General features: G+C 55.6%; 1 protein-coding gene across 1 annotated transcript in view; it reads right to left on the reverse strand.

The window, feature by feature from the left end:
- Nucleotides 1–40: 40 nt before the first annotated feature.
- Nucleotides 41–25,670, reverse strand: part of DNMT1 (DNA methyltransferase 1) — a 98,494-nt gene continuing 72,864 nt past the window's right edge. The window contains 9 exon segments of the mRNA XM_074530099.1: nucleotides 41–1,187; nucleotides 2,409–2,499; nucleotides 4,652–4,768; nucleotides 6,712–6,875; nucleotides 8,133–8,328; nucleotides 10,672–10,849; nucleotides 16,780–16,946; nucleotides 21,147–21,288; nucleotides 23,540–23,822. Coding sequence (XP_074386200.1) covers nucleotides 1,120–1,187; nucleotides 2,409–2,499; nucleotides 4,652–4,768; nucleotides 6,712–6,875; nucleotides 8,133–8,328; nucleotides 10,672–10,849; nucleotides 16,780–16,946; nucleotides 21,147–21,288; nucleotides 23,540–23,822 — 1,406 coding nt within the window. The 3' untranslated portion in view covers nucleotides 41–1,119.

A 25,670-nucleotide genomic window follows, 5' to 3' on the forward strand; every position in this document is an offset into this window, starting at 1 on the left:
ACTTATAGGCGCGATTTATTTGAAGAAATATTACAACATATAAAAACTACATAAAGTATCGAGTTGCACCTTGTACAAAGCGGCCGCGGGGGCGGTTGGGTACAATGCGATAAAAATGGGGGAGAGGGGCCGGGCCCTGAGGGGAGATTGGAGCAGCACAGAGAGCGTGGAGGGAGGGGAATTAAAAAAAAAAAAATAAAATAAACAAAAGGGGAAATGGAGAAATCAAAAAGGTTTTGAAAAGATGGGGAAAAGACAGAAAAATGCAGAGAGAGGAAAAAGAAGAGGGGAAATTGAAAAATGAAAGGGGAAAATAAGGGGTTAAAAGAGGAAAAAGGAAGGGATATAAAGAAGAAGGAATATATAAATGAGGGGGAAAAGAGAAAAAGAGAGAAAAAAAGAGGGAAAAGCATAAAAAAAAGAGGAAAAAGAAGAAAAAGGGGGTAAGAAAAGAAATGGGGGAATAAGAAAAAAGGGGGGAAATAGAAGAGGAAAAGGGGGAGGGGAAAGCAAGGGATATAAAGAAGGGGGAAAAATAAAAAAGGAGGGGGAAAAAGATAAAAGAAAAAAATAAAGAGGGAAAAGCAGAAAAAAGGGAGGAAAAAAGGGGGAAAAATAAAAAAGTGGGAGAAGGGAAATAAAAGAAGGAAAAGGGGAAAAGGGGGGAAATAAAAGGAAAAAGAGGAAGAAAAGAAAAAATGGTGAAATAAAAGAGGGAAAAGGAAAAAAAACGAGGGGGGAAGGAGAAAGAAAGAAAGAAAGAAGGGAAATAAAAGAAGGAAAAGAGGGAAAATAGAAGGAAAAAAGAGGAAAAAAAAGAAAAAAGGGGAAAAAAGAAAAAGGAAATAAAAAGAAAAAGGGAAATAAAAAGAAAAAAGGGGGGAGAGAAAAGAGGGGGAAAAAGAAGAAAAAAGATGTAAAAGAAAGAAAAGGGGGGAGAAACGAGAAAAAAAAAAGAGAAAAAAAAGAAATAAAAAAAGGGAGAAAAAAAATAAAAATAGGGGAAAAAAGGAGAATAAAAAGGGAAATAAAATTTAAAAAAAGGCAAAAAAGGCAAAAAAGGCGAAGGCGCAGCAGCCCCGGGGCAGCCCCGGCCCCACCCCCGGCCCCGCTCCCGCTTCAGGCGGCGCCGGACGGGGACGGGACAGCGGCGACAGCGGCGACAGCGGCGACAGCGGGCACCGGACCTGCGGGACAATGGGGACAATGGGGGGACAGTGAGGGGACAGGGAAGGGACAATGGGGACAGGGAGGGGACAATGGCGGGGACAGTGAGGGGACAGCGAGGGGACCTGCAGGGACAGTGGCTGTGACAGGGAGGGGACAATGGGGACAATGGGGACAATGGGGACAGGGAAGGGACCTGCGGGGACAATGGGGACACTGAGGGGACAGCGAGGGGACAGCGAGGGGACCTACGGGGACAATGGCTGTGACAGTGAGGGGACAGTGAGGGGACAGCGAGGGGACCTACGGGGACAATGGCTGTGACAGTGAGGGGACACTGAGGGGACAGGGAGGGGACCTGCAGGGACAGTGGCTGTGACAGGGAGGGGACAGGGAGAGGACAATGGGGACAAGGAAGGGACATGCGGGGACAATGGGGACACTGAGGGGACAGTGAGGGGACAGCGAGGGGACAGGGAAGGGACCTGCGGGGACACTGAGGGGACAATGAGGGGACCTACGGGGACAATGGGGACACTGAGGGGACAGCGAGGGGACAGCGAGGGGACCTACGGGGACAATGGCTGTGACAGGGAGGGGACACTGAGGGGACAGGGAGGGGACCTGCAGGGACAGTGGCTGTGACAGGGAGGGGACAGGGAGAGGACAATGGGGACAGGGAAGGGACATGCGGGGACAATGGGGACACTGAGGGGACAGTGAGGGGACAGCGAGGGGACAGGGAAGGGACCTGCGGGGACACTGAGGGGACAGTGAAGGGACAGCGGGGGGACCTACGGGGACAATGGCTGTGACAGGGAGGGGACACTGAGGGGACAGGGAAGGGACACTGTGAGAATCTGCAGGGACAAGGGGATGGGGACAGGGAGGGGACAGGGAGGGGACAGCGAGGGGACAATGGCTGTGACAGGGAGGGGACACCATGGGGCACTGCGGGGACACTGAGGGGACACCATGGGGACGATGGCTGTGACAGGGACGGGACAATGGGGACATGGAGGGGACAGCGGGGGGACCTGCAGGGACATAGGGGCGGTGACAGGGAGGGGACAGCGGGGACACCCTGGGGACACTGAGGGGACCATGCAGGGACACCTTGGGGACACCCTGGGGACACTGAGGGGACAATGCAGGGACACCTTGGGGACACCTTGGGGACACTTTGAGGATGCTGTGGTGGCACCTTGGGGACACTTGGGGACACCGTGGGGGTCACTCACCGGCCGTGTCCTGGCGCAGCTTGGCCGCAGCGCAGGCCTTGATCTCCAGCCCGATGGCCTTGGCCAGGGGAGGGGGCACCGCGTTACCCACCTGCGGGGGGACAGACGGACATGGGGACAGACGGACAGACAGGGGAGGGGGCACCGCGTTACAGACAGACAGACGGACATGGGGACAGACGGACACGGGGACAGACGGACACGGGGACAGACGGACAGACAGGGGAGGGGGCACCGCGTTACCCACCTGGGGACAGACAGACGGACGGACATGGGACAGGGGACAGGGGGACAGAGGGACACAAGGACAATGGACAAAAGGACACGGGGACAATGGGACAACAGGACAAAGGGACAAAGGGACAGGAGGACAAAGGGACAAGGGGACAAGAGGACAGGGGACAGAGGGACATAGGACAAGAGGACAAAGGGACAAGGGGACACAGGGACAAGGGGACACAGGGATAAGAGGACAATGGGAAAAAGGGACATGGGGACAACGGACAATGGGGACAAGGGGACAAAGGGACAAGGGGACAAGAGGATAATGGACAAAGGGACAACAGGACAAGGGGACAAGGGGGCAACGGACAAGGGGACAAAGGGACAATGGGGACAATGGGAGAATGGACAATGGGGACAATGGGATGAAGGGACAAAGGGACAATGGACAAGAGGACAAAGGGACAATGGACAAGAGAATAATGGACAAATGGACAAGGGGACAAGGTGACAACAGGCAATGGGGACAAAGGGACAACAGGACAATGGACAATGAGGACAAGAGAATAATGGACACATGGACAAAAGGACAAGAGGACAAGAGGATAATGGACAAATGGACAAGGGGACAAAGGGACAAGAGGACAATGGACAAAGGGACAATGGGACAGTGGACAATGGGGACAAGAGGATAATGGACAAATGGACAAATGGACAAAAGGACAAGAGGACAAGAGGATAATGGACAAATGGACAAGGGGACAAAGTGACAACAAGCAATGGGGACAAAGGGACAAGAGGACAATGGGACAGTGGACAATGGGGACAAGAGGATAATGGACACATGGACAAAAGGACAAGAGGACAAGAGGATAATGGACACATGGACAAATGGACAAGAGGACAAGGGGACAATGGACAAGAGGACAAAGGGACAAGAGGACAGTGGGGACCCAGGGACAGGGGGACACAGGGACAAGAGGATAATGGACAATAGGACAAAGGGACAATGGACAAATGGACAAATGGACAAGAGGACAATGGGGACAAGAGGATAATGGACAATAGGACAAAGGGACAAAAGGACAGGAGGACAAAGGGACAAGAGGACAATGGACAATGGGGACAAGAGGATAATGGAAAAATTGACAAAGGGGCAAGAGGACAACGGGACAGGGGGACAGGGGGACACAGGGACAGGGGCACACGGGGACAGGGGGACAGGAGGACACGGGGACAGAGGGACAGGAGGACACGGGGACAGGGGGACGGGGGACGGGGGACAGGGGGACAGGAGGACACGGGGACAGGGGGACACGGGGACAGAGGGACACGGGGACAGAGGGACAGGAGGACACAGGGACAGGGGGACAGGGGGACAGAGGGACAGGAGGACACGGGGACAGGGGGACAGGGGCACACGGGGACAGAGGGACAGGAGGACACAGGGACAGGGGGACAGGGGGACACGGGGACAGGGGCACACGGGGACAGGGGGACACGGGGACAGGGGGACAGGGGCACACGGGGACAGGGGCACACAGGGACAGGATGACACGGGGACAGGGGGACAGGGGCACACGGGGACAGGGGCACACGGGGACAGGGGTACATGGGGACAGGGGGACACGGGGACAGGGGCACACGGGGACAGGGGGACACGGGGACAGGGGGACACGGGGACAGGGGCACACGGGGACAGGGGGACATGGGGACAGGGGGACAGGGGCACACGGGGACAGGATGACACGGGGACAGGGGGACAGGGGCACACGGGAACAGGGGCACACGGGGACAGGGGCACACGGGGACAGGGGGACAGGGGGACAGGGGCACACGGGGACAGGGGGACAGGGGGACAGGGGCACACGGGAACAGGGGCACACGGGGACAGGGGCACACGGGGACAGGGGGACAGGGGGACAGGGGGACAGGGGGACAGGGGCACACGGGAACAGGGGCACACGGGGACAGGGGCACACAGGGACAGGAGGACACGGGGACAGCCATGGTGGCCCCACCTGCCGGTGCTTGTCCAGGATGTTGCCGAAGAGCCGGAAGGTGTCGGGGAAGCCCTGGGAGCGCGCGCACTCCCGCACGCTGACCACGCGGTGCTGCTCGGGGTGCAGCACCCGGCCCTGCACGGACACCGGAGAACGTCAGAGAACATCACAGCCAACGTGGGGACACCAGAGAACGTCACATCCACCATGGTGACCACCAGAGAACGTCAGAGACAACCAGATCCAACATGGGAACCACCAGAGACCATCACAGCCAACATGGGGACACCAGAGAACGCCTCACCCAACCACAGACCATCACAGCCAACGTGGGGACACCAGAGAACGTCAGAGACAATGTTGGGGACACAGAGACCATCACACCCAACGTGGGGACACCAGAGAATGTCACATCCAACCACAGACCATCAACACAGACCATCAACATCCAACGTGGGGACACCAGAGAACGTCAGAGCCAACCACAGACCATCAACATCCAACGTGGTGACCACCAGAGAACATCAGAGCCAACCAGATCCAACATGGGGACCACCAGAGACCATCACATCCAACATGGGGACACCAGAGAATGTCACACCCAACCACAGACCATCAACATCCAATGTGGTGACCACCAGAGAACGTCACATCCAATCAGAGACCATCACACCCAACCAGAGAACGTCACACCCAACGTGGGGACACCAGAGAACGTCGCACCCAACCACAGACCATCAACATCCAACGTGGTGACCACCAGAGAACGTCACATCCACCATGGTGACCACCAGAGAACGTCACATCCATCATGGTGACCACCAGAGGACGCCAGAGACAACCAGATCCAACATGGGGACCACCAGAGAACGTGAGAGCCAACCAGGGAACGTCAGAGAACATCACATCCAACGTGGTGACCACCAGAGAACGTCAGATTCAACCACAGACCATCAACATCCAATGTGGTGACCACCAGAGAACATCAGATCCAACCAGAGACCATCACACCCAACCAGAGAAGGTCACACCCAACGTGGGGACACCAGAGAACATCAGATCCAACCAGAGAACATCACATCCAACCAGAGAACATCAGATCCAACCAGAGACCATCACATCCAACATAGTGACCACCAAAGAACATCAGATCCAAAGTGGGGACCACCAGAGAACGTCACACCCAACCAGAGAACATCACACCCCACGTGGGGGACATTGGTGACCATCAAACCCACCCAAGTTCTGGGCCAACGATGACCACGGACACTCCCACCAACCCCACCCATGGACACCCCCACCAACCCCACCCATGGACACTCCCACCAACCCCACCCATGGACACCCCCACCAACCCCCCCCATGGACACTCCCACCAACCCCACCCACGGACACTCCCACCAACCCCACCCACGGACACCCCCACCAACCCCCCCCATGGACACTCCCACCAACCCCACCCATGGACACTCCCACCAACCCCACCCATGGACACCCCCACCAACCCCCCCCATGGACACTCCCACCAACCCCACCCAGGTTCTTGGTTGAAGATGACCATGGACACTCCCACCAACCCCACCTAGGCTCCTGGTCCAAGATGACCATGGACACCACCACCAACCCCACCCCTGGACACTCCCACCAACCCCACCCAGGTTCCTGGTCCAAGATGACCATGGGCACCACCACCAACCCCACCCATGGACACCCCCACCAACCCCCCCCCCCCCAGACATTCCCACCAACCCCACCCACGGACACCCCCACCAACCCCACCCACGGACACCCCCACCAACCCCACCCACGGACACTCCCACCAACCCCACCCACGGACACCACCACCAACCCCACCTAGGTTCCTGGTCCAAGATGACCATGGACACCCCCACCAACCCCACCCATGGACACCTCCACCAACCCCACCCATGGTCACTCCCACCAACCCCACCCAGGTTCTTGGTCGAAGATGACCATGGACACTCCCATCAACCCCACTCATGGACACCCCCACCAACCCCACCCAGGTTCTGGGCCAGCGACGCCCACCAGGCCCCACCAGGCCGCGCTGTCCCCACCTGCTTGCCCATGGGCTCGGGGTTGGTGACGGTGGTGCTGAAGAAGCCGTCCCACTCGAGGCGCCCGTAGAGCCCGGCCCAGTGGTTGTGGCGGTTGCCGGTGTGCGGGAGGCACCACGGGATGAGCGTGTTGAACTGCCGGTCGGCCGGGTCACACGGCTTCCCTGGGGACACCACACCCAGCCATGGTCAACCATGGAGAACCAGCATGGAGAGCCTCCAAGGGTTGGGGAGTGGTGGCCATTGGAGACCATCAAACCCAACCATTGGGACATGGTGGCCATTGGAGACCATCAAACCCAACTGCCGGTCGGCCGGGTCGCACGGCTTCCCTGGGGACACCACACCCAACCATGGTCAACCATGGAGAACCAGCATGGAGAACCACCAAGGGTTGGGGAGTGGTGGCCATTGGAGACCACCAAACCCAACCATTGGGACATGGTGGCCACTGGAGACCACCAAACCAACCATTGGGGACCATCAAACCCAACCATTGGGACATGGTGGCCATTGGCGACCACCAAACCCAACCATTGGGACATGGTGGCCATTGGAGACCATCAAACCCAACTGCCAGTCAGCCGGGTCACACGGCTTCCCTGGGGACCACCAAACCCAACCATGGTCAACCATGGAGAACCACCAAGGGTTGGGGCGTGGTGGCCACTGGAGACCACCAAACCCAACCATGGAGAACCAGCATGGGGAACCACCAAGGGTTGGGGAGTGGTGGCCACTGGAGACCACCAAACCCAACCATGGTCAACCATCATGGGGAACCACCAAGGGTTGGGACATGGTGGACATTGGAGACCACCAAACCCAACCATGGACAACCATCATGGGGAACCTTCAAGGGTCGGGGCATGGCGGCCATTGGAGACCACCAAACCCAACCACAGGGACATGGCGGCCATTGGTCACCACCACCAACCCCACCTAACTATTGGGCCAATGACCATGGGGAACCTTCAAGACTTGGACATCGATCACCACCACCAACCGAAAAAACCCAAAATTTGGGGGAAAACACACGTCCAGCCCAGCCCAGGTGAGGACGTGCTTACGGAGTCCCACCACGCACCTTCGGCGCAGGAGCAGACCTGGTCACCACCACCAAGCCCACCCAACTCTTGGGTCAATGATGATCATTGGGAACCTTCAAGGATTGGACATTGGTCACCATGACCAACCCCACCCAACTACTGGGACAACGATGACCATTGGGAACCTTCAAGGATTGGACATTGGTCAGCATGACCAACCCCACCCAACTACTGGGACAACGATGACCATTGGGAACCTTCAAGGGTTGGACATTAGACACCACCACCAACCAAAAAAACCCAAAATTTGGGGGCAAACACACGTCCAGCCCAGCCCAGGTGAGGACGTGATTACGGAGTCCCACCACGCACCTTCGGCGCAGGAGCAGACGCCGCGCAGGGCGCCGGAGCTGCTGCGGCCGTTCTTGCGCTCGTGGTGGGTGTAGCGCAGCTTCCTGGTGCTGGTGCCGTCCGAGAGCCGCACCTCGATGTTGGGCAGGTCCCGCCAGTCGGAGCCGGGCGCCAGCGGGATGTGCCGCATCCGCGCCGCCACCAGCGCGCTCATGTCCTGCCGCGGCCACCAGGGCGGCGTCACCGCGGGCACGGGGACATCGGTGTGGGGGGGGGGACGTTGGGGGGTGTTGGGCATTGTGGGGGATGTTGGAGATCATGGCGGGGTGTTGGAGATCATGGGGGACGTTGGGCACCAGTGGTGGATGTTGGAGATCAATGGGCAAGATTGGACACCGTTGGGGATGTTGGGCATCAATGGAGGATGTTGGAGATCAATGGGCAAGGTTGGACACCGTTGGGGATATTGGACACCAGTGGGGGATGCTGGAGATCAATGGGCAAGGTTGGACACCAGTGGGGGATGTTGGAGATCATGGCGGGGTGTTGGAGATCATGGGGGACGTTGGGCACCAATGGGGGATGTTGGAGATCATGGGGGACGTTGGGCACCAATGGGGGATGTTGGAGATCAATGGGCAAGATTGGACACCAATGGGGGGTGTTGGGCATCAATGGAGGACATTGGACACCAATGGGGGACGTTGGAGATCAATGGGCAAGGTTGGACACCAATGGGGGATGTTGGAGATCATGGGGGACGTTGGGAATCATTGGGGGACGTTGGACATCATTGGGGGATGTTGGACACCATTGGGGGATGTTGTAGATCATGGGGGGATGTCGGACACCACCAGGGGATGTTGGGCACCATTGGGGGATGTTGGAGATCAATGGGCAAGGTTGGGCATCACTGGGAGATGTTGGAGATCATGGGGGAACGTTGGGAATCATTGGGGGATGCTGGAGATCATGGGGGATGTTGGGCACCATTGGGGGATGTTGGAGATCAATGGGCAATGTTGGGCATCATTGGGAGATGTTGGAGATCATGGGGGACATTGGGAATCATTGGGGGATGTTGGGCACCATTGGGGGATGTTGGAGATCAATGGGCAAGGTTGGACACCTTTGGGGGATGTTGGACATCAATGGGCAAGGTTGGCCACCAATGGGGGAGGGTGGGCATCATGGGGGATGTTGGGCACCAGCAGTGGCTGTTGGGCACCATTCCACCATTCCCAGCACCTCCACCACTCCCAAATCCACCATTCCCAAATCCACCATTCCCACCACGTCCAACCATTCCCAGCATCTCCACCATTCCCAGCATCTCCACCATTCCTAAAATCTCCACCATTCCCACCTCCACCATTCCCAAATTCACCAGTTCTCAACATCTCCACCATTCCCACCACCTCCACCATTCCCACCACCTCCACCATTCCCAGCATCTCCACCATTCCCAGCACCTCCACCATTCCCAACATCTCCACCATTCCCAGCACCTCCACCATTCCCACCATCTCCACCACTGCCACGGTTTCCCCCATCCCGATTTCGGGCACGGGACCTGGTGGGACCTGGTGGACCCCGTTCCCACCGTTCCCACCATTCCCAGCATCTCCACCATTCCCAAATCCACCATTCCCATCATTCCCACACCTCCACCAGTTCCCAACATCTCCACCATTCCCACACCTCCACCATTCCCATCATTCCCACACCTCCACCATTCCCACCATCTCCACCATTCCCAAATTCACCAGTTCCCAACATCTCCACCATTCCCAACGTTCCCACACTTCCACCATTCCCAAATCCACCAGTTCTCAACATCTCCACGATTCCCACCACCTCCACCATTCCCAACACCTCCACCATTCCCACCTCCACCATTCTCAAGATCTCCCCAATTCCCACCACCTCCACCATTCCAGTCACCTCCACGATTCCCACCACCTCCACCATTCCCAACATCTCCACCATTCCCACCACCTCCACCATTCCCACCTCCACCATTCTCAAGATCTCCCCAATTCCCACCACCTCCACCATTCCCAGCACCTCCACCATTCCCAACATCTCCACCATTCCCACACCTCCACCATTCCCAACATCTCCACCATTCCCACACCTCCACCATTCCCACCATCTCCACCACTGCCATGGTTTCCCCCATCCCGATTTCGGGCACAGGACCTGGTGGGACCTGGTGGACCCCGTTCCCACCGTTCCCACCATTCCCAACATCTTCACCATTCCCAAATCCACCATTTCTACCTCCACCATTCCCACCATCTCCACCACTGCCATGGTTTCCCCCATCCTGATTTCGGGCACAGGACCCGGTGGGACCTGGTGGACCCCGTTCCCACCGTTCCCACCATTCCCAACATCTTCACCATTCCCAAATCCACCATTTCTACCTCCACCATTCCCACCATCTCCACCACTGCCACGGTTTCCCCCATCCTGATTTCGGGCACAGGACCCGGTGGGACCTGGTGGACCCCGTTCCCACCGTTCCCACCATTCCCACCATCTCCACCGTTCCCACCTTGCAGATGTGGTCCCTGAGGATGGGCTGGTACTGGGAGCCGCGCATCTGCCGCTGGAACCACGACTGGGGCTCGCCGTTGTAGGAGATCTCCAGCGCCGCGGCGCCGTTGCGGATCTCGGGCAGGTCCGACATGGTGTCGCGCACGGTGATGGTGCGGAACGGGCCCGAGAACGTCCTGGGGGCGACACGGCCCCGACCCGGGGCTCAAAATTCCCAGCTCGGAACTCCCGACACCGAAATTCCCAGCTCGGAACTCCCGACACCGAAATTCCCAACTCTGAAATTCCCAACTTGGATCTCCCAACTTGGAGCTCCCAGCTCAAAAATCCCAACTCGGAACTCCCGACACCAAAATTCCCAACTTGAATCTCCTGACAAACTTGAATCTCCCAAATCAAAATTCCCAGCTCGGAACTCCCGACACCGAAATTCCCAACTTGGATCTCCCAACACCGAAATTCCCAGCTCGGAACTCCCGACACCGAAATTCCCAACTTGAATCTCCAAATCAAAATTCCCAGCTCGGAACTCCCAACACTGAAATTCCCAACCTGGATCTCCCAACTTGGAGCTCCCAACTCAGAACTCCCGACACTGAAATTCCCAACTCGGATCTCCTGACAAACTTGGATCTCTCAAATCAAAATTCCCAACTTGGATCTCCCGACACCGAAATTCCCAACTTGGATCTCCCAAATCAAAATTCCCAACTCGGAACTCCCGACACCGAAATTCCCAGCTCGGAACTCCCGACACCGAAATTCCCAGCTCGGATCTCCCGACACCGAAATTCCCAACTCAGATCTCCCGACACCGAAATTCCCAACTCTGAAATTCCCAACTTGGATCTCCCAACTTGGAGCTCCCAGCTCAAAAATCCCAACTCGGAACTCCCGACACCGAAATTCCCAACTTGGATCTCCCAAATCAAAATTCCCAACTCGGAACTCCCGACACCGAAATTCCCAACTTGGATCTCCCAAATCAAAATTCCCAACTCGGAACTCCCGACACCAAAATTCCCAACTTGAATCTCCTGACAAACTTGGATCTCCCAAATCAAAATTCCCAGCTCGGAACTCCCGACACTGAAATTCCCAGCTCGGAACTCCCGACACCGAAATTCCCAGCTCGGAACTCCCGACACCAAAATTCCCAACTTGAATCTCCCAAATCAAAATTCCCAACTCGGAACTCCCGACACCGAAATTCCCAACTCTGAAATTCCCAACTTGGAACTCCCAACTTGGAGCTCCCAGCTCAAAATTCCCAACTCGGAACTCCCGACACCGAAATTCCCAACTTGGATCTCCCAAATCAAAATTCCCAACTCGGAACTCCCGACACCGAAATTCCCAACTTGAATCTCCTGACAAACTTGAATCTCCCAAATCAAAATTCCCAGCTCGGAACTCCCGACACTGAAATTCCCAACTTGAATCTCCTGACAAACTTGGATCTCCCAAATCAAAATTCCCAGCTCGGAACTCCCGACACCAAAATTCCCAGCTCGGAACTCCCGACACCGAAATTCCCAACTTGGAACTCCCGACACCAAAATTCCCAACTTGGATCTCCCAAATCAAAATTCCCAGCTCGGAACTCCCGACACCGAAATTCCCAACTCGGAACTCCCGACACCGAAATTCCCAACTTGGAACTCCCAACTCGGAACTCCCGACACTGAAATTCCCAACTCGGATCTCCTGACAAACTTGGATCTCCCAAATCAAAATTCCCAACTCGGAACTCCCGACACCGAAATTCCCAACTTGGATCTCCCGACACCGAAATTCCCAACTTGGATCTCCCAAATCAAAATTCCCAACTCGGAACTCCTGACACCGAAATTCCCAACTCTGAAATTCCCAACTTGGAGCTCCCAACTTGGAGCTCCCAGCTCAAAAATCCCAACTCGGAACTCCCGACACCAAAATTCCCAACTTGGATCTCCCAAATCAAAATTCCCAACTTGGAACTCCCAACTCGGAACTCCCGACACTGAAATTCCCAACTCGGATCTCCTGACAAACTTGGATCTCCCAAATCAAAATTCCCAACTCGGAACTCCCGACACCGAAATTCCCAACTTGGATCTCCCAAATCAAAATTCCCAACTTGGAACTCCCGACACCGAAATTCCCAACTTGGATCTCCCAACTTGGAGCTCCCAACTCTGAAATTCCCAGCTCGGAACTCCCGACACCGAAATTCCCAACTCTGAAATTCCCAACTTGGATCTCCCAACTTGGAGCTCCCAGCTCAAAAATCCCAACTCGGAACTCCCAACACCGAAATTCCCAACTCGGATCTCCCAAATCAAAATTCCCAACTCGGAACTCCCGACACCGAAATTCCCAACTCTGAAATTCCCAACTTGGAGCTCCCAACTTGGAGCTCCCAGCTCAAAAATCCCAACTCGGAACTCCCGACACCGAAATTCCCAACTTGGAACTCCCGACACCGAAATTCCCAACTTGGAACTCCCAAATCAAAATTCCCAACTCAGAACTCCCGACACCGAAATTCCCAGCTCAGAACTCCCAACACCAAAATTCCCAACTTGGAACTCCCGACACCGAAATTCCCAACTCTGAAATTCCCAACTTGGAGCTCCCAACTTGGAGCTCCCAGCTCAAAAATCCCAACTCGGAACTCCCGACACCGAAATTCCCAACTTGGAACTCCCGACACCGAAATTCCCAACCTGAATCTCCCAAATCAAAATTCCCAACTCGGAACTCCCGACACCGAAATTCCCAACTTGGAACTCCCAAATCAAAATTCCCAACTCGGAACTCCCAACACCGAAATTCCCAACTCGGAACTCCCGACACTGAAATTCCCAACTTGGATCTCCCAACTTGGAGCTCCCAGCTCAAAATTCCCAACTCAGATCTCCCGACACCGAAATTCCCAACTCTGAAATTCCCAACTTGGATCTCCCAACTCGGAACTCCCAGCTCAAAAATCCCAACTCGGAACTCCCGACACCAAAATTCCCAACTTGGATCTCCCAAATCAAAATTCCCAACTCAGAATTCCCGACACCGAAATTCCCAACTCGGATCTCCTGACAAACTTGGATCTCCCAAATCAAAATTCCCAACTTGGAACTCCCAACTTGGAACTCCCAACTCGGAACTCCCGACACTGAAATTCCCAACTCGGAACTCCCGACACCGAAATTCCCAACTTGGAACTCCCAACTTGGAACTCCCAACTCGGAACTCCCGACACCGAAATTCCCAACTCGGATTTCCTGACAAACTTGGATCTCTCAAATCAAAATTCCAAACTCAGATCTCCCGACACCGAAATTCCCAACTCGGAACTCCCGACACCGAAATTCCCAACTTGGATCTCCCAACTTGGAGCTCCCAGCTCAAAAATCCCAACTTGGAACTCCCGACACCGAAATTCCCAACTTGAATCTCCCAAATCAAAATTCCCAACTCGGAACTCCCGACACCGAAATTCCCAACTTGGATCTCCCAACTTGGAACTCCCAACTTGGAATTCCCTACATCAAATTCCAAACTCGGATCTCCCGACACCTAAATTCCCAACTTGGAATTCCCAACTCAGAATCTTCGATTTCCAACACAGAATCCCCAATCCCCAAGTGCCAAATTCCCAACACCGGAATCCCCAAGTGCCAAATTCCCAAACCAGCATTCCCATCTGGGCTCCCGGTGTTTCCCAGTGTTTGTGTCCCGCTGTTCCCCGGTGTTTGTTCCACAATGTTTCCCGGTGTTCCCTGGTGTTTGTTCCCAGCTGTTTCCCAGTGTTTCCCAGTGTTTGTGTCCTGGTGTTCCCTGGTGTTTGTTCCACGATGTTTCCCGGTGTTTGTTTCCCGCTGTTTCCTGGTGTTTCCCAGTGTTCCCTGGTGTTTCCCGGTGTTTGTTCCCCACTGTTTCCCAGTGTTCCCTGGTGTTTCCCAGTGTTTCCTGGTGTTTGTTCCCCGGTGTTTGTTCCACAATGTTTCCCAGTGTTTCCCGGTGTTCCTTGGTGTTTGTTCCCCCGTGTTCCACGGTGTTTCCTGGTGATTCTCGGTGTTTGTCCCCCAGTGTTCCCCGGTGTTCCCCTGGTGTTTGTTTCCTGCTGTTCCCTGGTGTTTGTTTCCCGGTGTTCCCCAGTGATTCCCGGTGTTTCCCAGTGTTTGTTCCCCGGTGATTCCCAGTGTTTGTGTCCTGGTGTTTCCCAGTGTTTGTTTCCCGCTGTTTCCCGGTGTTTCCCAGTGTTCCCTGGTGTTTCCCGGTGTTTGTTCCACAATGTTTCCCAGTGTTTCCGGGTGTTCCTTGGTGTTTGTTCCCCCGTGTTCCACGGTGTTTCCTGCTGTTCCCCGGTGTTTGTTCCCCAGTGTTTCCCAGTGTTTGTTTCCTGCTGTTCCCTGGTGTTTGTTCCCCAGTGTTTCCCAGTGTTCCCTGGTGTTTGTTCCCCAGTGTTTCCGGGGTTCCCGGTGTTCCCTGGTGTTTCCCGGTGTTCCTCGCTGTCCCCCGGTGTTTGTTCCCCGGTGTTCGTTCTCTGCTGTTTCCCAGTGTTCCCTGGTGTTTGTTCCCCGGTGTTTCCCAGGTTCCTGGTGTTCCCCAGTGTTCCCTGGTGTTCTCCACTGTTTCCTGGTGTTCCTTGGTGTTTGTTCCCCCGTGTTCCCCTGGTGTTTGTTTCCCGCTGTTTCCCGGTGATTCCCAGTGTTTGTTCCCCGGTGTTTCCCAGTGTTTGTTTCCTGCTGTTCCCTGGTGTTTGTTTCCCAGTGTTCCCCAGTGTTTCCCAGTGTTCCCTGGTGTTTGTTCCCCAAAGTTTCCCGGGTTCCTGGTGTTTCCTGGTGTCCCCTGGTGTTTCCCGGTGTTCGTTCCCTGCTGTTTCCCGGTGTTCCCCAGTGTTCCCTGGTGTTTCCCGGTGTTTGTTTCCTGGTGTTCTCCACTGTTTCCCGGTGTTCCCCATTGTTCCCCGGTGTTCCCTGGTGTTTGTTCCCGCTGTTCCCCAGTGATTCCCAGGGTTCCCCAGTGTTCCCTGGTGTTTGTTCCCCGGTGTTTCCCAGGTTCCTGGTGTTCCCCAGTGTTCCCCGGTGTTTGTTTCCCAGTGTTCCCCAGTGTTTCCCAGTGTTCCCTGGTGTTTCCCGGTGTTCCTCGCTGTCCCCCGGTGTTTGTTCCCCGGTGTTCGTTCTCTGCTGTTTCCCAGTGTTCCCTGGTGTTTGTTCCCCGGTGTTTCCCAGGTTCCTGGTGTTTCCCAGTGTTCCCTGGTGTTTCCCGGTGTTCGTTCCCTGCTGTTTCCCGGTGTTCCCCAGTGTTCCCTGGTGTTTCCTGGTGTTTGTTTCCTGGTGTTCTCCACTGTTTCCCGGTGTTCCCCGGTGTTCCCTGGTGTTTGTTCCCGCTGTTCCCCAGTGATTCCTAGGGTTTCCCGCTGTTCCCCGCTGTTTGTTCCCCGGTGTTTCCTGGTGCTCCCCCCTGTTTCCCACTGTTCCCTGGTGTTTTTTTCCTGGTGTTCCCCAGTGTTTCCCGGTGTTTGTTCCCTGCTGTTTCCCGGGTTCCTGGTGTTTCCCCAGTGTTCCCCGCTGTCCCCCGGTGTTTGTTCCCCGGTGTTCTCCACTGTTCCCTGGTGTTCCCCGGTGTTTCCTGGTGTTCCCTGGTGTTTGTTCCCGCTGTTCCCCAGTGATTCCCAGGGTTCCCCAGTGTTCCCTGGTGTTTGTTCCCTGGTGTTTCCCAGGTTCCTGGTGTTCCCCGGTGTTCCCTGGTGTTTCCCGGTGTTTGTTTCCCAGGGTTTGTTCCCCGGTGTTTCCTGGTGCTCCCCACTGTCCCCTGGTGTTTGTTCCCCCTGTTTCCCAGTGATTCCCAGGGTTCCCCGGTGTTCCCCGCTGTCCCCCAGTGTTCCCTGGTGTTCCCCAGTGTTCCCTGGTGTTTGTTCCACAATGTTCCTCGGTGTTCCCTGCTGTTCCCTGGTGTTTGTTCCCCGTTGTTCCCCGGTGTTCCCCAGTGTTTCCCGGTGTTCCCCGGTGTTTGTTCCCGCTGTTTCCCGGTGTTCCCTGCTGTTTCCCATTGTTTGTTCCCGCTGTTTCCCAGTGTTCCCCGCTGTTCCCCGCTGTGGTGTCCCGGCTCCGTCACCCACCGCGTGATGTTGCTGACGAATTTCTTGTCGTCCACCACGACGCTGAGCTGGCAGGCGCGGGGCGCGAACACGTGCAGGGGCTCGGGGAACATGGGCAGCTTCTCGCCGGGGGCGGCCGCCAGCACGATGGCGCGGCGGCGGGTCTGTGCCACGCCGTACTGACCGGCCTGAGGGGACAACAACATTGTCACATTGTCACCAAACCCCAGCACGATGGCGCGGCGGCGCGTCTGGGCCACACCGTACTGACCGGCCTGAGGGGACAATGGGGACAACAGTGTCACCATGGGGACACCAACATTGTCACAGTGTCACATTGTCACCATGGGGACACCGACAGTGTCACATTGTCACCATGGGGGACACAGCCACCCCAGCACGATGGCGTGGCGGCGGGTCTGTGCCACACCATACTGCCCGGCCTGAGGGGACAACACTGTCACTATGGGGACATGGACATTGTCACATTGTCACAGTGTCACCAAACCCCAGCACGATGGCGCGGCGGCGGGTCTGGGCCACGCCGTACTGACCGGCCTGAGGGGACAACAGTGTCACATTGTCACCATGGGGACACCAACACTGTCACAGTGTCACCAAACCCCAGCACGATGGCGCGGCGGCGCGTCTGGGCCACACCATACTGCCCAGCCTGAGGGGACAATGGGGACAGCAGTGTCACCAGGGGGACACCAACAGTGTCACAGTGTCACAGTGTCACCATGGGTACAATGGCACGGCGGCGCGTCTGGGCCACACCGTACTGCCCGGCCTGAGGGGACAACAGTGTCACACTGTCACCATGGGGACACCAACACTGTCACACTGTCACATTGTCACCATGGGGACACGGACATTGTCATATTGTCACATTGTCACCATGGGGACACGGACATTGTCACATTGTCACCAAACCCCAGCACGATGGCGCGGCGGCGCGTCTGGGCCACACCGTACTGACCGGCCTGAGGGGACATTGGGGACAGCAGTGTCACCATGGGGACACCAACAGTGTCACAGTGTCACATTGTCACCATGGGGACATGGACATTGTCACATTGTCACCATGGGCACGATGGCGCGGCGGCGCGTCTGTGCCACGCTGTACTGACTGGCCTGAGGGGACAACAGTGTCACCATGGGGACACCAACAGTGTCACAGTGTCACATTGTCACCATGGGGACATGGACATTGTCACATTGTCACAGTGTCACCAAACCCCAGCACGATGGCGCGGCGGCGCGTCTGTGCCACGCCGTACTGCCCGGCCTGAGGGGACATTGGGGACACCAACACTGTCACCATGGGGACACCGACATTGTCACCATGGGGACACCGACATTGTCACCGTGGGGACACCAACATTGTCACATTGTCACCATGGGGACACCAACACTGTCACCGTGAGGACACCGACATTGTCACATTGTCACCATGGGGACATCAACACTGTCACTATGGAGACACCAACACTGTCACCATGGGGACACCGACACTGTCACATTGCCACCATGGGGACATCAACACTGTCACCGTGGGGACACCAACACTGTCACCATGGAGACACCGACACTGTCACACTGTCACCAGGGGGACACCAACACTGTCACCGTGGGGACACCAACATTGTCACCATGGGGACACCGACACTGTCACGTTGTCACCGTGGGGACACCGACACTGTCACCATGGGGACACCAACACTGTCACACTGTCACCATGGAGACACCAACACTGTCACATTGTCACCATGGAGACACCAACAGTGTCACTATGGGGACACCAACACTGTCACCATGGAGACACCAACACTGTCACCGTGGGGACACCAACATTGTCACCATGGAGACACCAACACTGTCACCGTGGGGACACCAACATTGTCACCATGGAGACACCAACACTGTCACCATGGGGACACCAACACTGTCACCATGGGGACACTGACACTGTCACCGTGGGGACACCAACACTGTCACCATGGGGGCACCAACACTGTCACATTGTCACCATGGAGACACCAACACTGTCACCATGGAGACACCGACACTGTCACATTGTCACCATGGAGACACCGACACTGTCACCATGGGGACACCAACACTGTCACACTGTCACCATGGGGACACCGACACTGTCACCATGGGGACACCAACACTGTCACCATGGGGACACCAACACTGTCACCATGGGGACACCGACATTGTCACCATGGGGACACCGACACTGTCACACTGTCACCATGGAGACACCAACACTGTCACCATGGGGACACCGACATTGTCACCATGGAGACACCAACACTGTCACCATGGGGACACCGACATTGTCACATTGTCACCATGGGGACACCAACATTGTCACCATGGGGACACCAACACTGTCACCATGGGGACACCAACACTGTCACCATGGAGACACCGACACTGTCACACTGTCACCAGGGGGACACCAACACTGTCACCGTGGGGACACCAACATTGTCACCATGGGGACACCGACACTGTCACGTTGTCACCGTGGGGACACCAACACTGTCACCATGGAGACACCAACACTGTCACATTGTCACCAGGGGGACACCAACACTGTCACTATGGAGACACCAACACTGTCACACTGTCACCATGGGGACACCAACACTGTCACCATGGGGACACCAACACTGTCACCATGGAGACATTGACATTGTCACCGTGGGGACACCAACACTGTCACATTGTCACCATGGGGACACCAACACTGTCACCATGGGGACACCAACACTGTCACCATGGAGACATTGACATTGTCACCGTGGGGACACCAACACTGTCACATTGTCACCATGGGGACACCAACATTGTCACCATGGGGACACCAACACTGTCACATTGTCACCATGGGGACACCAACACTGTCACCATGGGGACACCAACACTGTCACCATGGAGACATTGACATTGTCACCGTGGGGACACCAACACTGTCACACTGTCACCATGGAGACACCAACATTGTCACCATGGAGACACCAACACTGTCACATTGTCACCATGGGGACACCAACCAGGGCCACCTCAGGGACAGCTCTGCCATTGGAGGGGACAATTCCTGCGGTGGCCGTGGCCATGTGGGACCTTCATGGAGATGGGAACGTCCCCAGAGCCACCCAAGGAGGATTTCTGTCCCCCAAAAAAAGGGGTTTTGTCCCAAAAAATGGGTTTTGGTCCCAAAAAATGCGTTTTTCTCCCCAAAAAAGGGGTTTTTTTTCACCAAAAAAGGGTTTTTTCCCCCAAAAAAGGAGTTTTTGTCCGCCAAAAATCGGGGAAAAAAAGGGGGTTTCCTCCCCAAAAAAGGATTTTTTTTCCCAAAAATGGGGTTTTTGTCCCCCAAACCTGGGGAAAAAAAGGGGTTTTTGTCCCCAAAAAATGTTTTTTTCTCCCCACAAAAAGGGAATTTTTCCCCCAAAAAAGGGGTTTTTTTTCCAAAAAAGGGGGGATATTTTATCCCCCCCAAAAAAGGGGGTTTTGACCCCAAAAAATGGGGTTTTGTCCCAAAAAAATATTTTTTTCCCAAAAAAGGGGATTTTTTCTTCCCCAGAAGCTGGGGAAAAAAAGGGTTTTTTATCCCCAAAAAATGTTTTTTTCTCTGCACAAAAAGGGAGTTTGCTCCCCAAAAAAATGGATTTTTTTCCCCACAAAAAGGGGGTTTTCCCCAAAAAAAATGGATTTTTTTTCCCTAAAATGAGATTTTTTTCCCCCAAAAAAACGGATTTTTTCCCAAAAAAGGGTTTTTTCCCCCAAAAAAGGAGTTTTTGTCCGCCAAAAATCGGGGAAAAAAAGGGGTTTTCCTCCCCAAAAAAGGGGTTTTTGTCCCCCAAACCTGGGGAAAAAAAGGGTTTTTTATCCCCAAAAAACGTTTTTTTTTCTCTGCACAAAAAGGGAGTTTGCTCCCCAAAAAAATGGATTTTTTTCCCCACAAAAAGGGGGTTTTTTCCCCCAAAAAAATGGATTTTTTTTCCCAAAAATGAGATTTTTTTCCCCCAAAAAAACGGATTTTTTCCCAAAAAAGGGTTTTTTCCCCCAAAAAAGGAGTTTTTGTCCGCCAAAAATCGGGGAAAAAAAGGGGTTTTCCTCCCCAAAAAAGGGGTTTTTGTCCCCCAAACCTGGGGAAAAAAAGGGTTTTTTATCCCCAAAAAACGTTTTTTTTCTCTGCACAAAAAGGGAGTTTGCTCCCCAAAAAAATGGATTTTTTTTCCCCACAAAAAGGGGTTTTTTCCCCCAAAAAAATGGATTTTTTTTTCCCAAAAATGGGATTTTTTTCTCCCCCAAAAAAACGGATTTTTTCCCAAAAAAGGTCATTTTTCCCCCAAACCGTGCCGTACCTGCAGCACCCCGAAGGTGCACTGGTAGCCCATGCGCACGAGGCAGCGCAGGGTCAGCTTCAGCACCATGGACCTCTTGAAGGACACGAAATTCCGGACGTTCTCCAGCAGGAAGAACCGCGGCCGGTAATAATCGCAGTAACTGAGGGGACATCGAGGGGGTCACCCCAAAAATCCATCACCCTAAAAATCCATCACCCCAAAAATCCCGTCTGTCACCCCAAAAATCCCACCCGTCACCCCAAAAATCCATCACCCCAAAAATCCCATCCATCACCCCAAAAATCCATCACCCCAAAAATCCCGTTCGTCACCCTAAAAATCCCACCCGTCACCCCAAAATCCCACCCATCACCCCAAAAATCCCACCCGTCACCCCAAAAATCCCACCTGTCACCCCAAAAATCCATCACCCCAAAAATCCCATCCATCACCCCAAAAATCCCGTCTGTCACCCCAAAAATCCCACCTGTCACCCCAAAAATCCCATCCGTCACCCCAAAAATCCATCATCCCAAAAATCCCGTCTGTCACCCCAAAAATCCCACCCATCACCCCAAAAATCCCACCCGTCACCTCAAAAATCCCATCCATCACCCCAAAAATCCCATCCGTCACCCCAAAAATCCCATCCATCACCCCAAAAATCCATCACCCCAAAAATCCCATCCGTCACCCCAAAAATCCCATCCATCACCCCAAAAATCCCACCCGTCACCCCAAAAATCCATCACCCCAAAAATCCCACCCCAAAAATCCCACTCGTCACCCCAAAAATCCCACCCGTCACCCCAAAAATCCATCACCCCAAAAATCCCACCCGTCACCCCAAAAAATCCCATCCAGCACCCCAAAAATCCCATCCAGCATCCCAAAAATCCATCACCCCAAAAATCCATCACCCCAAAAATCCCATCCAGACCTACCTGGGAACACCAGATGGAGTCCCACCTCCCAAAAATCCCATCCATCACCCCAAAAATCCCGTCTGTCACCCCAAAAATCCGTCACCCCAAAAATCCCACCTGTCACCCCAAAAATCCCACCCAGATCCACCTGGGGACACCAGATGGGGTCCCACCTCCCAAAAATCCCATCCATCATCCCAAAAATCCCACCCTCACCCCAAAAATCCCACCCGTCACCCCAAAAATCCCGTCCAGATCCACCTGGGAACACCAGCTGTGGTCCCACCTGCCCAGAAACCTCCTCCAGACCCACCAGAGAACATCAGATGGGGTCCCACCTCCCAAAAACCCATCCAGACCCACAAGGGGACACCAGCTGTGGTCCCACCTGTCCATAAACCCCTCCAGACCCACCTGGGGACATCAGATGTGGTCTCACCCCAAAAATCCCCTATATCACCCCAAAAATCCCGTCCACATCCATGAGGGGACGTCGGGTGGGGTCTCACCCCAAAAAGCTCCTCCATTGCCCCAAAAAATCCCCTCCAGACCCACCTGGGGACATCAGATGTGGTCCCACCTGCCCAGACCCACCAGGGGACACCAGCTGTGGTCCCACCTGCCCAAAATCCTCTCCAGACCCATCTAGGAACACCAGCTGAGGTCCCACCTGCCCAGACCCACCAGGGGACACCAGCTGAGGTCCCACCTGCCCAGATCCACCAAGGAACACCAGCTGTGGTCCCACCTGCCCAGACCCACCAGGGGACACCAGCTGAGGTCCCACCTGCCCAAAATCCTCTCCAGACCCACCAGTGGGACACCAGCTGTGGTCCCACCTGCCCAGATCCACCAAGGAACACCAGCTGTGGTCCCACCTGCCCAGACCCATCTAGGAACATCAGATGTGGTCCCACCTCCCAAAAACCCCTCCAGACCCACCAGGAGACACCAACTGAGGTCCCACCTGCCCAGACCCACCAGGAGACACCAACTGAGGTCCCACCTGCCCAGACCCACCAGGGGACACCAGCTGTGGTCCCACCTGCCCAGACCCATCTAGGAACACCAGCTGAGGTCCCACCTGCCCAGACCTATCTAGGAACACCAGCTGTGGTCCCACCTGCCCAGACCCACCAGAGAACACCAGCTGTGGTCCCACCTGCCCAGACCCATCTAGGAACATCAGATGTGGTCCCACCTGCCCAAAAACTCCTTCCAGACCCACCAGGAGACACCAGATGTGGTCCCACCTCCAAAAAATCTCCTCCACAACCATGAGGAGGCACCAGCTGTGGTCCCACCTCCCAAAAACCCCTCCAACCCCACCAGGAGACACTGGCTGTGGTCCCACCTGCCCAGAAACCCCCTCCAGACCCACCAGAGGACATCAGATGTGGTCCCACCTGCCCAAAAACCCCTCCAGACCCACCAGAGAACACCAGCTGTGGTCCCACCTGCCCAGAACCCCCCTGGAGAACCCACCTGAGGAAGGAGACCACCAGGGAGTTCTTGAACTTGGAGTAGGTGCGCGAGTTGAAGCGGTTCATGCCGCTGAAGCCCTGGCACGGGGGGCCACCACACAGCATCTCCACGTCGCCCTTCTGGGGCAGCTTCTGGCCCAAGGAGTTGGTCTTCTCGCCGGCCATGACCAGCTTGAGGAGCACGTTGCAGTCCTCGGTGAACACGGTGGTGCCGGGGTTGTTGAGGCGGAAGGCCTGAGCCGCCGGCTCCCACATCTCGATGGCCCACAGCGTCTCCGAGACACCTGAGGGGCCACCACGGCCAGGAGGACACCAGGGGTGGTCAGGGGTGGGTGGGGATGGTCAGGGGTGGACACTGGGAATGGTCACAGTTGGGTGGGAATGGTCAGGGGTGGACACTGGGAATGGTCACAGTTGGGTGGGAATGGTCAGGGGTGGACACTGGGAATGGTCAGGGGTGGACACTGGACACTGGGAATGGCCAAAGTTGGGTGGGAATGGTCAGAGGTGGACACTGGGAATGGTCAGGGATGGGTGGGAATGGTCAGAGGTGGTCAGGGATGGACACTGGGAATGGCTAAAGTTGGGTGGGAATGGTCAGAGGTGGACACTGGGAATGGTCACAGTTGGGTGGGAATGGTCAGGGATGGTCAGGGATGGACACTGGGAATGGCCAAAGTTGGGTGGGAATGGTCAGAGGTGGACACTGGGAATGGTCAGGGATGGACACTGGGAATGGTCACAGTTGGGTGGGAATGGTCAGGGATGGACACTGGGTGGTCGGGGGTGGGTGGGAAATGGTCAGGGGTGGACACTGGGAATGGTCACAGTTGGGGTGGGAATGGTCAGGGATGGTCAGGGGTGGGTGGGAATGGTCAGGGATGGGTGGGAATGGTCAGGGGTGGACACTGGGAATGATCCGGGATGGACACTGGGAATGGCCAAAGTTGGGTGGGGATGGTCAGAGGTGGACACTAGGAATGGTCAGGGATGGACACTGGGAATGGCCACGGTTGGGTAGGAATGGTCAGGGGTGGTCAGAGTTGGGTGGGAATGGTCAGGGGTGGACACTGGGGAATGGTCAGGGATGGACACTGGGAATGGCCAAAGTTGGGTGGGAATGGTCAGGGATGGTCACTGGGTGGTTGGGGGTGGGTGGGAATGGTCAGGGATGGGTGGGAATGGTCAGGGGTGGACACTGGGAATGGTCTGGGGTGGACACTGGGAATGATCAGGGGTGGACACTGGACACTGGGAATGGCCAAAGTTGGGTGGGAATGGTCAGAGGTGGACACTGGGAATGGTCAGGGATGGGTGGGAATGGTCAGAGGTGGTCAGGGATGGACACTGGGAATGGCTAAAGTTGGGTGGGAATGGTCAGAGGTGGACACTGGGAATGGTCACAGTTGGGTGGGAATGGTCAGAGGTGGACACTGGGAATGGTCACAGTTGGGTGGGAATGGTCAGGGATGGTCAGGGATGGACACTGGGAATGGCCAAAGTTGGGTGGGAATGGTCAGAGGTGGACACTGGGAATGGTCAGGGGTGGACACTGGGAATGGTCAGGGATGGGTGGGAATGGTCAGAGGTGGTCAGGGATGGACACTGGGAATGGCCAAAGTTGGGTGGGAATGGTCAGAGGTGGACACTGGGAATGGTCAGGGGTGGACACTGGGAATGGTCAGGGATGGGTGGGAATGGTCAGAGGTGGTCAGGGATGGACACTGGGAATGGCCAAAGTTGGGTGGGAATGGTCAGAGGTGGACACTGGGAATGGTCAGGGGTGGACACTGGGAATGGTCACAGTTGGGTGGGAATGGTCAGGGGTGGACACTGGGAATGGTCAGAGATGGTCAGGGTTGGGTGGGAATGGTCAGAGGTGGACACCGGGAATGGTCACAGTTGGGTGGGAATGGTCAGGGGTGGTCAGGGTTGGGTGGGAATGGTCAGAGGTGGACACTGGGAATGGTCAGGGATGGACACTGGGAATGGCCAAAGTTGGGTGGGAATGGTCAGGGGTGGACACTGGGAATGGTCAGGGATGGGTGGGAATGGTCAGGGATGGTCAGGGGTGGGTGGGAATGGTCAGGGGTGGACACTGGGAATGGTCAGGGGTGGACACTGGGAATGGT

This window comes from Zonotrichia albicollis, chromosome 32 (genome assembly GCF_047830755.1).
Source record: "Zonotrichia albicollis isolate bZonAlb1 chromosome 32, bZonAlb1.hap1, whole genome shotgun sequence".
Lineage (NCBI taxonomy): Eukaryota > Metazoa > Chordata > Aves > Passeriformes > Passerellidae > Zonotrichia > Zonotrichia albicollis.